Source organism: Bombina bombina, chromosome 3, assembly GCF_027579735.1.
Source record: "Bombina bombina isolate aBomBom1 chromosome 3, aBomBom1.pri, whole genome shotgun sequence".
Taxonomy (NCBI): Eukaryota; Metazoa; Chordata; class Amphibia; order Anura; family Bombinatoridae; genus Bombina; species Bombina bombina.
This window is the reverse complement of record NC_069501.1, coordinates 946,117,091-946,130,149: the sequence shown is the minus strand read 5'-3', so window position 1 is coordinate 946,130,149 and position 13,059 is coordinate 946,117,091. Positions and strand designations below refer to the sequence as shown.

Below are 13,059 nucleotides of genomic sequence, written 5' to 3'. Positions count from 1 at the left end.
GGAGAACACCTCCAGAAGGAGAAACCACTCCCTAGGAGAAAAAAACTGTCTGCTCAGGAAATCCGCTTCCCAGAACCCACTCCTGGAATGTGGATTGCAGATAGACAACAATCGGGAGCTTCCACCCCCCTGAACTATACAAGTCACTTCCTTCATGGCTAAGGAACTCCGAGTTCCTCCCCAGAGGTTGATGAAAACCTAAAAGTGACATTGTCCGACTGGAACCCTACCAAGGACAACTGAAGCCATAGAGCAATTTTAAATCGCTCCCAACCCGAGTCAAAAATCTCTGCCCTTACACAAGGCCCAGACTATTTCCCAGCCCAGCAGGATGGCTTCCGTGGCACAACACCCAGGAATGTCTCTAGAAGCACATGCCCTGAGACAGATACTCCTGAGAAACCACTACGGGATAGAGACTCTTGTCGACTGACCTAAATCTATCTTCTGAGACAGATCCGAATATTCTCCATTCAATGGAAAATAGCACAGGAAATGGTGTTTAAGATAAACATCAGACCAATTCCCTTCATACATTGAGACTGAAAAAATGAGTAAAAACAACTGCAGCTGGATCCAAAGTTCCTACCTTCTGGTTGCCAAAATGTTAGACTATTTACCGGACCATAAGATCGCTGTTGGATGGACGTTAGACTGTAGAGACATTGTCCGACTGGAACTACCCCTCCTCCTTGCACTGAAGGCAAAGAGAATGACTGGGTGTTATGGGACGGGAAGTGATACTTAACAGCTTGGCTTTGGTGCTCTTTGCCTCCTCCTGCTGGCCAGGAGTGATATTCCCAACAGTAATTGATTATTCCGTGGACTCACCGTGTCTTAAGAAAGAAAAACACACTTTTTCTTAATTTGCCCCCCAAAATATGTTACACATCTACAACCACCAAAAAACATCCATGCTAAATAGTTTCTAAATTTTGTCTTGAGTTTAGAAATACCCAATGTTTACATATTCTTTGCAATAAATACAAAAAGCACTTTGCAGTTTCCGAATCCAAACCATTTTTTTCTCTCAAAATTAGCGATAGTTACATTGGAACTCTGATATCCGTCAGGAATCCCTGAATAACAATTTACATGTATATCATTTTTTTAAGGAGACAACCCAAAGTATTGATCTAGGCCCATTTTGGTATATTTCATGCCACAATTTCACCACCAAATGCGATCAAATACCAAAAAATTTTAGGTTTCTCTCTGAAATTATTTACAAACTGCTTGTGCAATTATGACACAAATGGTTGTAAATGCTTCTCTGGGATCCCCTTTGTTCAGAAATAGCAGACATATATGGCTTTGTCATTGATTTTTGGTAATTGTAGAAGGCAGCTAAATGCCACTGCGCACCACACTTGTATTATGCCCAGCAGTGAAGGGGGTTAATTAAGTAGCTTGTATGGTTAATTTTAGCCTTAGTGTAGTGTAGTAGACAACACAAAGCATTGATCTAGGCCCATTTTGGTATATTTCATGCCACCACTTCACCGCCAAATGCGATCAAATAAAAAAAAAATTGTTAACTTTTTCACTAACTTTAGGTTTCTCACTGAAATTATATACAAACAGCTTGTGCAATTATGACACAAATGGTTGTAAATGCTTCTCTGGGATCCCCCAGACATATATGCCTTTGGAGTTGCTGTTTGGTAAATGCCACTGTGAACCACACTTGTATTTATGCCCAGCAGTTAAAAGGACAGTTCACCCAAAAACTTTCTCCCCTTTAAATTATTCCCAATGATACTTTTTACCTGCTAGTGTATTAAATTGGTTCAAAGTAGCTCCTTTACTCATATTTCAGCATTTGAAATAGCCGATTTAGCTTGTGGTTTCCCAACCTATACTGAAAGTTTTGATACTGGCGTATACGCTATTGACAAGCCTAAGTAAACACAGCCAGCAGAAGAAGTTACACCCTCAGTGGGGGGCATGATAGTTAAGTAATAAAATCATAATTTTCCATTGTTCTCTCTAAGTATTGAGCTTTGGTGTTCCAGACAAATATAAGATAAGGAAGCAAGAGTGTGTACATAAAAGTGATAACATAATGAGATCTGATATTACCTGAAGCTCAACCCATTGTAATAGGATGTGGTTTCAAAGCACAAAACCAGCTACTTCAGATACACAAATAAACCCGAAAATGCAATATCTCAAATATTTTATACCCTGCAGTTGATATAACAAGTCATTTAAAATACGTTTATGGAAAAACAATTTTACAGTGTACTGTTCCTTTAAGGGCTCAATAAGGTAGCTTGTAGGTTTAATTTTTGCGTCAGTGTAGAAATCAGCCTCCCACCTGACACATCCCACCTTCTGATGCCTCCCTGACCCCCCTCAAACAGCATCCCTCCCCCACCTCACAATTGTCACCGCCTTTTTAAGTACTGGCAAAAAGTCTGCCAGTATAAAAATAAAGTTTTTTTTTTTTTTTTTTTTTTTTTTTAAAGATTTGTTTTTTAAATATATTTTAAGTGTAGGATCCCCCATTACCCCCCAACTGCCCTGATCCCCCCCCCCAAACAGCTCTGTTAGTCTCCCCCTCGACCTATTAGCCGCCATCTTAGGTACTGGCAGCTGTTTACTTACAAATTTTCCCTTTATATTAAAATAAATATAAACTGCACATTTTCTGTAGTGTAGCTTCCCCCCCCTCAATACCCTACCCCCCTCCCGGATCCCTTTCCAAACCAATTTCCCCCCTCCCAGATCCTTTTCCCTATCCTTCTCTGAACAATTTCGTCCGTGTGCGCGCTCCCAAGCCCCATCCCCCGCCTGCTCACGGACCAACAGTAACTCAGATCCGGAACAAGCACCACTGTTGGGCTGCCCACCCGCTTTCCTGTAATGGCTCCAACCCACCAACGATCGGCTCCATGCTGGCCGTTGCAGAGAGGGCCACAGAGTGGCTCTCACTTCATCGGTTGCCTAGAAAACGGTATTGCAGGATGCCTCAATATTGAGGCATCACTGCAATACCCTAAAAGCGTCTGGAAGCGATCATAATCGCTCCAGTGCTTTAAAACCCTGAGGACGTACAGGGTACGTCCTTGGTCATTAGGTGACATTTTTTGTAGGACGTACCCTGAACGTTCTTGGTCGTTAAGGGGTTAAACACAGTACAATAGCATAATCAATAAAGGCATAATAAAAAGACAATGCAAACACACCTTAGGGCTAGATTTATCAAAGCTGAGGCGTACAGGGGCACGTATACGCGCCCCTGTACGCCTCAGCTCGCCTGTGGCGGGGCGAAATTACCCGTAGGTAATCAACATTGCACACAAGCGCAATTTTGCGCTCGCGTGCAATCCCGCCCCCTGCCCGCGCACAGCCAATCACACGAGGGCAGAAGCTGTAAATCTCCTCGGTCGGACTCGACCGAGGAGATTGAATTTTGCGACCTTAGAGGTGGCGAAGAGCTTAGGGAAGCAGTGGTCTGATGACCGCTGCTTGATAAATCACGGCGAGCAAGTTCTTGTGAGAACTTGCAGCCGTAGGGGCTTGATAAATCGAGCCCTTAGTTTGAATTTCAAATTAAAAGATTTTATTTCTGACAAATGGCAAAGTTAGTTTCATTTTCGTTCCCAATGCATCATGTGACAGCCATCAAACAATCACAAAATACATATATGTATATTCTGTGAATTCTTGCACATGCTTAGTAGAAGCTGAGTCCTCAGCTACATTCATTACTTTTGGGAATTCAGAACCTGGCCACCAGGAGGAGGCAATGACACTCCAGCCAAAGGCTTAAATACCTCCCTCACTTCCCTCATCCCCCAGTCATTCTGCAGAGGGAACAAGGAACAGTAGGAGAAATATCAGGGTGAAAAAAGGTGCCAGAAGAACAAAAATAACAGACGCCCCACAGAAAAAATACAGGCGGGGAGCTGTGGACTCTTTCCATCTGAAGAAAAGAAAATAATCAGGTAAGCATAATTTTTAGTTTTTCTTCTTAAATAGAAAGAGTCCACAGCTGCATACATTACTTTTGGGAAAACAATACCAAAGCTATAGAGGACACTGAATGCAAAAACGGGAGGGTACAAGAGGCGGCCCATTCTGAGGGCACCATGCCTGAAAAGCCCTACCCAACAAAATCCCGCTTCGTCCGAAGCTGAGAACAACTTTGAAAAAACAGAAAAATGCCCAAGGACACTGACTCGCAGATAGTCTGCAAGCCTTGTTAGAGACCGCAGGAACTAGACTCGACTGAGTCAACAGCCTCCAAGAGACACCGTCACCCAGCAGTCGGTCTCTAAACAACACACCCCTTACTAAAGAAAGGGAACAAACTACTGTATTCTTCCACAAAGAAGAAAAGACACGGATGAAACCGGATTGCACTTGTAAAGTGCGGCTAATCCCCCTTAAAGGACTCAAAGCGCTGCTCATTTTATCAACCTCGAAAGGTGGAAAGGTTGAGTAGACCTCGTCGGGGATAGAACTTGCAACCCTCGGTTTGCTACGGTGCAGAGTAGCCACAGAGCATTAGTATGCTGAGCTAGCTGAGCATAAGGAACTCCAGAAAAAAAACCTAAAAGGGGCACAAATACAGAGCAAAAAAACAGAGAAACCAGGTCAGGCCAACAGAGACCCAACCAGTCTCATAGAAAAAAGGGGAGGCAACGCCCAGACCCCAGAAATACAGTAACCATCGGATAAGACCGGGAGTCTGAAACAGAAAGAGGATCTTCCCCTAACACAGTGCAACTACATTCTAGAAAGCAACTGAAGACGAAGATCCCTAAGTCACCAAAAGGTAACTCAGAATACTGAAATATTCAGAAACGAAACCTCGTACAGCAAGCTCAGATAGATCTGACGAACACCACCTGAAGCAAAAACACTGCACGCTGCAGTCATCTAAAATAGACTATGAAACTTAAATACTTGCCGGGCAAGTAGAAAGCAGCTGAAGATAGGATCCTAGCCAGGGGATAACGTTGCAGGCTATCTAAGAGCCGCCAGTCCTTCCCACAAATCTTGAACGTGGAGAAAGGAGAAACCTCAAAGAGGCTTGCCGTACCTTGAATGCTCTGAGGACGAAAAAGCAGAGCAACAGATCTCAGATCCTGCTCCAACACCGGACCAGCCCAAGCGACAGACATGTCTGATAGACAGGGGGGACAGAAAGATCCCAACCACAAGCACCCAGGGAATAGAAAGAAAAAGGGGGGACTCATCCACCCCAACAGAGCTCGGGTGCCAACCCAATCCGCTCCTCCAAAAAAAGGCACTCCCAAGGAGAACCCCCTAGGACCTGGAACAGTGAAAAGTGCAATAGATCCGTAGGAAGACCTGTCACAACTCTCTTAGACAGACTGTTCGTAGAGAGATCAATTTCCAACAGGTGGAACAACCCACAGAGTAGCAGATGCTGCCCCTTACAGAAATAAGCCACCTGATCCAATCTCCTAAACACAGGGCAGGACAATGACCCTCCAGAGACCGAAAACCCCAGCTCATAAGGAAGACAAACTATCCCCTCAAAAGGGAAGGGCACAGATAAGAACAGCATACATGTCCACAAGACATGAAGCCATAGTATGATCAAAACACGGACCGAATGAAAAAATCATCCAGACACCACTGCTGAACCAACAAAGAAAAAAACTCCCCATGAAGAGGAGCACACTCCGTCCGAAGGATGAGTCAGGCCTTAAAGTTTATAACCAGTATCCGAAGGTGGATGTGAACTCTGGCCTTCCTGCTTGCAAGCCCAATGAGCTTGCCCCTATGTAGCAAAATAGGGTCCCTGAAAAAACTGGGTCATCCTGAACCAGTCCACAGGATCATAAGTCTCCAGACATCCAAGAAGGATCCAAGACAAGAAACCGGGACCCAGAATCATTCTAGAACGAACGAAACCCCCAGGGAACACAAGTTACCCCGTCTGAAGCAATCAGACCTCACAGGCGATGATAACCGGGGAACCCGGAGAACGGGTACATTACTCGCTCGTAATTTCCAGCCCAAAGGGAAGAGAACACCCTTGGCCGGAGGTCAATACCCCCCCAACAAGGTGCTAGGCTTCTCTAGAGCACAAAGGCCCCAAGGGCAGCAAAAAGGGAAATGAGAATGAGAACAGTCACCCGAAAGAGAGTAGAAAGAAAGGCTAGTCTCCATAATCTTTTCAGATTAACGTTCCAGAGGACCACACCTAAGGGAGGGGAATACAAAACATCCCAAACCCAGGCAGAAAAACATCCCCTAAGCAAAAAGCTTGGAAAAAGAGACACCACCTCCTATCGCCCCTGATATGGAGACAACTAACTCCCAAAGGAAGACAGAGCCTCACGGACAAACGAACAAAGTCCAGAAAGTCTCGACCCAAAAGAAGAGAGTCTCTGAAAGGAACAAGTCCTAAAAGGACACGTCCAAAGAGACCATGAAAGGCAAAACCGTAAGAACGCCGGTATGAAGGACTTAAATCATTGTAGTTCCCAGAAAAATCGTAAAAGACTGAGCATGTCGCCGCAGATCTCAAAAGAGTCCCGGCCCACTAGATTGAAAGGCGAATGAGGACTGAACCAATCCCCTATGCCCCTAAGCAACCACGGACATCAAGTCCTCTCAGGATGCTAGTTGAACCTTGTAAAATAACAACTAAACAACACAAATCATATTGTGTTAACTAGGCGCTTTCATCGGACCAGCCGGCCATAAAACACACCACGTGTCTGAACTAGGCCTCAAAGACAGAAGGATTTGTACCCAATCAGGGCCAGCCTGAAACCAAGGGCCCCAGCACTATCAAGGCTACATAGAGTCTCCCCCGAGATGGAGGGATAAAGAACAATCAGATAGAACATAAGACTAGTACGTCCTCAAAGTAAACAGTGCGACCACAAAATCGCGAGTATCAATTCCAGAGAAGAAAGTTCCCAAAGGAAACATCACAGAACAACATGAGATTTAGGCAAAATAAAATAAAAGATAAGGCAACCTGTAGGTTATCGCCCAGGAAGAACGAACAGACCCGCAGGACCAGCCCAACAGGGGTCCGAGACTTCCAAGCATAGAACTGAAAAAGGATACACAAATAACATAAGATTACTTCATCCCCTTATGTCTATGCAAGCAAGCCAGTCGAAGATTAAGACTGAGAATCCCCAGACCAATTAAGAGTGGGACCAGGATTTCTCCGTCGCCACATGGTCAGGAATGCGGAAATGGAGAGCCAAAATGTGGCCACGCCCAGTCACAAGGTAAACCGTGCAGTCCATGCAAAAGTGTGCTCGACAGTAAAGGCCACGTCACTAGACATAGGCCGTTATGTTCCAAAATTGCCATGACCCGAAGCAACACTACACAGTAGCAGACAGAATCACATAACAGACATGATTATAAACCCTGTATATTGGCAGATAGAGGTGATGGTTCTAAGGGATCTCCAAAGGATTTTTCTCTATGTTTCACAATTTTCCCAGAAGAATTCTGTCTGTATAGAATAATATCAGATAAACAGCTCCACAGGTGATTTCACAATCTTCCCAAAAAGGGGTTCTGTCTGTATCTGTGTTCAAAGATTATCACATTGACATAGTATGTCTGTGCACCTTAATATATATGTGCAGTATACTCACAGAATGATATCGGGCAAACAGCTCCACAGGTGATATCACAAAAAAACAGCAGGTGGTTTCACATAAAAACAACTATCAGGAAAGGAAAAAAGTTTTTTTTTTTTTTTTTTTTTTTAATAAAATGTTTATTTTGCTCAATGCAAAAGTGTTTCAATGGCTATACCGTCTTTTTCAAGAGCTATTTAAAAACTTTGTATAGCTTACAGAAAATTGTATACAATGCCACATCGCAGGTGGCCTTAAATACACAATCATGGGCGGTATCTGATACCTCATTGGTTGAGGTCAGATTTACACTCGATTTTAAAAACATTTAAAATAAAATAAAAAAATAAATGATAAACACATATTTAACAATTCATTTAAACAAATGTCTAAAAGTAACATTATTTAAAAGAAAAAAATATAAACCAATCCTAGATCGTTTTATTTCTCAGTTCCCTTTCAGGTTGTCATCTGTGTGCAAGATCTCAACCAGGTCCGTTTCTGTATGGCTTGGTCACATGATATTATTCGTAATAGTGTAATAGTTGTTGGAAAATATATTCAGGAAAAAGTCCATATTGAGCTAAAGCATTAAAAGATTTTTTTTTTTTTCCCACCAAAAAGAGAAAGACACATTGATTAAATTATTGTATTTAAAAAGTCTTTTAAATAGATACAATGATGTTGTTTAATCGATACAAAACTATCTTCCCAAGTGATATTATTTAAGATTTGTAAAACATGTCTAGTATCTTTTAAATATGATTTTGCCTGTTGAGCATATGGTTGAAGGAAATAATCAATGAAAGCTGATAGGTTGGAGGTAAGTGAATCAATGCCACTAATAATAGGCCTACCTGGTGGTCTGGTGGCATTTTTATGGACCATGGGAAGAAAATAGGAGTTTTTGAGTCCTCCTTATATAGAAAATAAAACTCTTCTTTGGAGATAAGTTTCTGGTTCTGTGCTTCTAATAAAGGATTGTATAATTTATAAGTAAATTCTTTTTTGGGATTATTTTTTAATATTGTATATGTATTGGGGTCACCCAAAATTCTGTTTGACTCTTCCAGATAATATTTTCTATCCATAATCACTATCCCTCCACCCTCGTCAGCCTCCTGATGATATCTTCCCTTTTATTTAAATTATTTAGTATATCAAATTCCTTTTTATTTAGATTGCAATTTTTATTTTTCCTTGGTAAATTTTCAATATCTCTCATCAGCATTCCACCAAAAACTTCAATATTAGGACCATTACTGTAGCTGGGATAGAATCTCAAGGCATTTTTAAATGTATTCCTAGGGTTGTCTGTCTGGGCCGGAGTGGGGGGATTATAGACCGGTATGGATTGTTTAGCATAGAACCTTTTAACAGTTAAATTCCTAATACATTTTTGTGCGTCAACGAAATGATAATATACATGCAATGTCTGTTAGTTTCTGTAAACAACAGACATTTTGATAGAAAAGATAAGATAAAATACATGATGTTTATTTTTTTGTATTTAATGTATAAAATTTATCTTTTACATACAAGATAGGACAATATACATGAAGTAGCAACTCTCCTATATAAATACAATATAATACATATCGGGATTTATATCTTAATGTATATTTCGATTTCATAATGTTTAGAAGGAGAGGATATATTTTAATATAAATTAACAACATTATTGTATCAATTAAACAACATCATTGTATCTATTTAAAAGACTTTTTAAATACAATAATTTAATCAATGTGTCTTTCTCTTTTTATTGGGGGAAAAAAAAAATATTTTAATGCTTTAGTTTAATATGGACTTTTCCTGAATATATTTTCCAACAACTATCCGTTACACTATTGGACGAATAATATCATTTGACCAAGCCATACAGAAACGGACCTGGTTGAGAACTTGCACACAGATGACAACCTGAAAGGGAACTGAGAAATACAACGATCTAGGATTGGTTTATATTTTTTTCTTTTAAATAATTTTACTTTTAGACATTTGTTTAAATGAATTGTTAAATATGTGTTTATCATTTATTTTTTTTATTTTATTTTAAATGTTTTTCTATTTTAAATGTTTTTAAAATCGAGTGTAAATCTGACCTCAACCAATGTGGTATCAGATACCGCCCATGATTGTGTATTTAAGGCCACCTGCGATTTGGCATTGTATATGATTTTCTGTAAGCTATACAAAGCTTTTAAATAGCTCTTTAAAAAGACGGTATAGCTGTTGAAACGCTTTTGCGTTGAGCAAAATAAACATTTTATTTAAAAAAAAAAAAAAAAAAGCCATCTTTTTTCCTTTCCTGATAGTTTTTTGTCAAATCACCTGCAGTTTTCTTGTGATATCACCTGTGGAGCTGTTTGCCTTGATATCATTCTGTGAGTATACTGCACATATATATTAAGGTCCACAGACATACTATGTCAATGTGATAATCTTTGAACACAGATACAGACAGAACCCCTTTTTGGGGATTGTGAAATCACCTGTGGAGCCGTTTATCTGATATTATTCTATACAGACAGAATTCTTCTGGGAAAATTGTGAAACAGAGAAAAATCCTTTGGAGATCCCTTAGAACCAGCGCCTCTATCTGCCAATATACATTGTTTGTACAGCTTTGAGAGAGACTGTTTGGAAGGCAGCGGTTCTAACTAAAGGGAAGTAACTATCCTATTGTATACTCTTTTTTTTTTGTTCTGTATGATTATAAACCCTCCTGTTCAATAACCCCCTCAGGAGATATTAACCCTCGATTCCGAGATACAAAAAGGAGCCTCACTGAGACCCGATGTTAAAGTTATCCCGAAAGGTGTAGCCCCTCCCGAACAAACAGTTGTAATTACAATACACTAGTAAACGCTGATTGCTTGTGGAGCTGTTAATATGAGTTGGGATGGTTTCGCAGAAAGACTCTCCCTGCATCTCCGGACCCATGCTCTCACTGAGAGGCTGACAGGATTACTTAAAACTCCAGTCCCATGCTGAAGAGTACTACCCTCCATAAGAGACTATCAAAAACTTCTGACACTTCTCTGCCACCTCTTGGGATGAAAGGCAAAGAATGACTGGGGGATAAGGGAAGTGGGGGAGGTATTTAAGCCTTTGGCTGGGGTGTCTTTGCCTCCTCCTGGTTGTCAGGTTTTGAATTCCCAAAGGTAATGAATGCAGCTGTGGACTCTCCATTTACGAAGAAAAAGACTGTTCAAGTTTATATAATGAAACTGAATTGGAATATTGTTTAAAATTGTGTGCGCTATCTGAATCATGAAAGTTTGATTTTTACTATAATGTCCCTTAAAGGGACACTGAACCCATTTTTTTTTTCTTTCATGATTCAGATAGAGCATGCAATTTTAAGCAACTTTCTAATTTGCTCCTATTATAATTTTTTCTTTGTTCTTTTGCTATCTTTATTTGAAAATCATGAATGTTAATCTTAGCAGCCAGCCTATTTTAGGTTCAGCACCATGGATAGCGCTTGCTTATTGGAGGCTGACATTTACCCACCAATAAGCAAGCATAAACCAGGTTCTCAACCAAAAATGGGCCGGCAACTATGCATCACATTCCTGCTTTTTAAATAAAGATAGCAAGAGAACAAAGAACAATTGATAATAGCAGTAAATTAGAACGTTGCTTAAAATTGCATGCTCTATCTCAATCATTAAATAAAAAAATTGTGTTTAGTGTCCCTTTAAGTATAAGTCACTGCTTAGTGCCATTTTTAAAACAAAGAAACAGACCATTTTATATCCCTCTAATGGTAATTTAAGTTTCCGATGATTTTGTAACAATTATAAAGTTATAATAATAAAAAAAAAAAAACTTTACATTTTGTAATAGCTGGGGTTTTTCATGCCCACCAACACAACAGTGTCAGTTCTTACCCTAGATGAGGTCCTCCATTTATCAAGTCAAACACCTGAGCAGGATTGAGTAGCTGTTTGAATCGCCGAAGAAACTTTACACCTTGATTGTCCCCACTTTTTGAATTGACAAAGACTAGTAGTGGACTGGCACAAGACGGGGGGCAGGTTGCTTTCCAGAAACCTGCCAAAATCATTAAGAGTATAATAAATTTAAAACAATAATCCCAAGTATACAAATAATTAAAAATGTATTGTGCAAATTTAAGATTAAGTTAAGGAAGAAGAGAGTCAAGATTAAACTTTCTCGATTCAGATAGAGCATGAAAGTTTAAACAGTTTTATATTTTACTTCTATTATATAATTTGTTTTGTTCTCACTACTGGGAGCTAGTTGGTAATTGGTGGTTGCACATATATGATTCATGTCACTCGCTCACCTGATGTTCTCAGCTAGCTTCCAGTAGTGCAATGTCCCCCCTTCAACAACGAATACGAAAGAATGAAGCAAATTTGATAATAGAAGTAAATAGGAAAATGGTTTGAAATTATATGCTCTATATGGATCATAAAAGAAAAATGTGGGAACCATGTCCCTTTAAGCATTTTGGTAACTTAAAGGGACATTATACACTTGTTTTCTCTTTGCATAAATGTTTTGTAGATGATCATTTTATATAGCCCATAAAGTTAGTTTTTTTTAAAAAATGGATAGTTTTGCTTATTTTTAAATAACATTGCTCTGATTTTTAGACTCCAGACAGCTGCCAGTAACCAAAATGGTGGAAAATAGTTAGTGGGGTAGGGTTAGAGAGCTCTTTGGGGGGGATCAGGGAGGTTGGGGGCTAAGGGTGGATCCTACACAGCAGAATATGATTGTTTTTTTAAATAACAAAAAAAATAAAACTTTTATTTTAGTACTGGCAGACTTTGTCAGTACTTAAGATGGCGGGGACAATTGTGGGGTGGGGGAGGGAAGAGAGCTGTTTGGGAGGGATGTGTCAGTTGGGAGGCTGATCTCTACACTAAAGCTAAAATTAACTCTTCAAGCTCCCTACAAGCTACCTAATTAACCCCGTCACTGCTGGGCAAAATAAAAGTGTGGTGCATAGCGGCATTTAGCGGCCTTCTAATTACCAAAAAGCAATGCCAAAGCCATATATGTCTGCTATTTCTGAACAAATGGTATCCCAGAGAAGCATTTACAACCATTAGTGTTATAATTTTACAAGATGTTTGTAAATAATTTCAGTGAGAAACCCAAAGTTAGTGAAAAAGTTAAACGATTTTTTTTTATTGCATTTGGCGGTGAAATGGTGGCATGAAATATATCTAAATTGGCCTAGATCAATACTTTGGGTTGTCTACTACACTACCCTAAAGCTAAAATTAACCCTACAAGCTACCTAATTAACCCCTTCACAGATATCAGTGTTCTAATGTAACTATAGCTAATTTTGAAGAAAAAAAATGGTTTGGAAATAGCAAAGTACTACTTGTATTTATTGCCCTATATATATTTTGGTGATTGTAGATGTGTAACATATTTTGGGGGTCAAAGTTAGAAAAAGTGTGTGTTTTTT

At 39.8% G+C, this 13,059-nt stretch overlaps 1 protein-coding gene across 1 annotated transcript in view; it reads right to left on the bottom strand.

The window, feature by feature from the left end:
• The window catches only part of DGKH (diacylglycerol kinase eta), an 800,492-nt gene that overhangs the window by 334,523 nt on the left and 452,910 nt on the right, over positions 1-13,059 (bottom strand). The window contains 1 exon segment of the mRNA XM_053705494.1: positions 11,498-11,660. Coding sequence (XP_053561469.1) covers positions 11,498-11,660 — 163 coding nt within the window.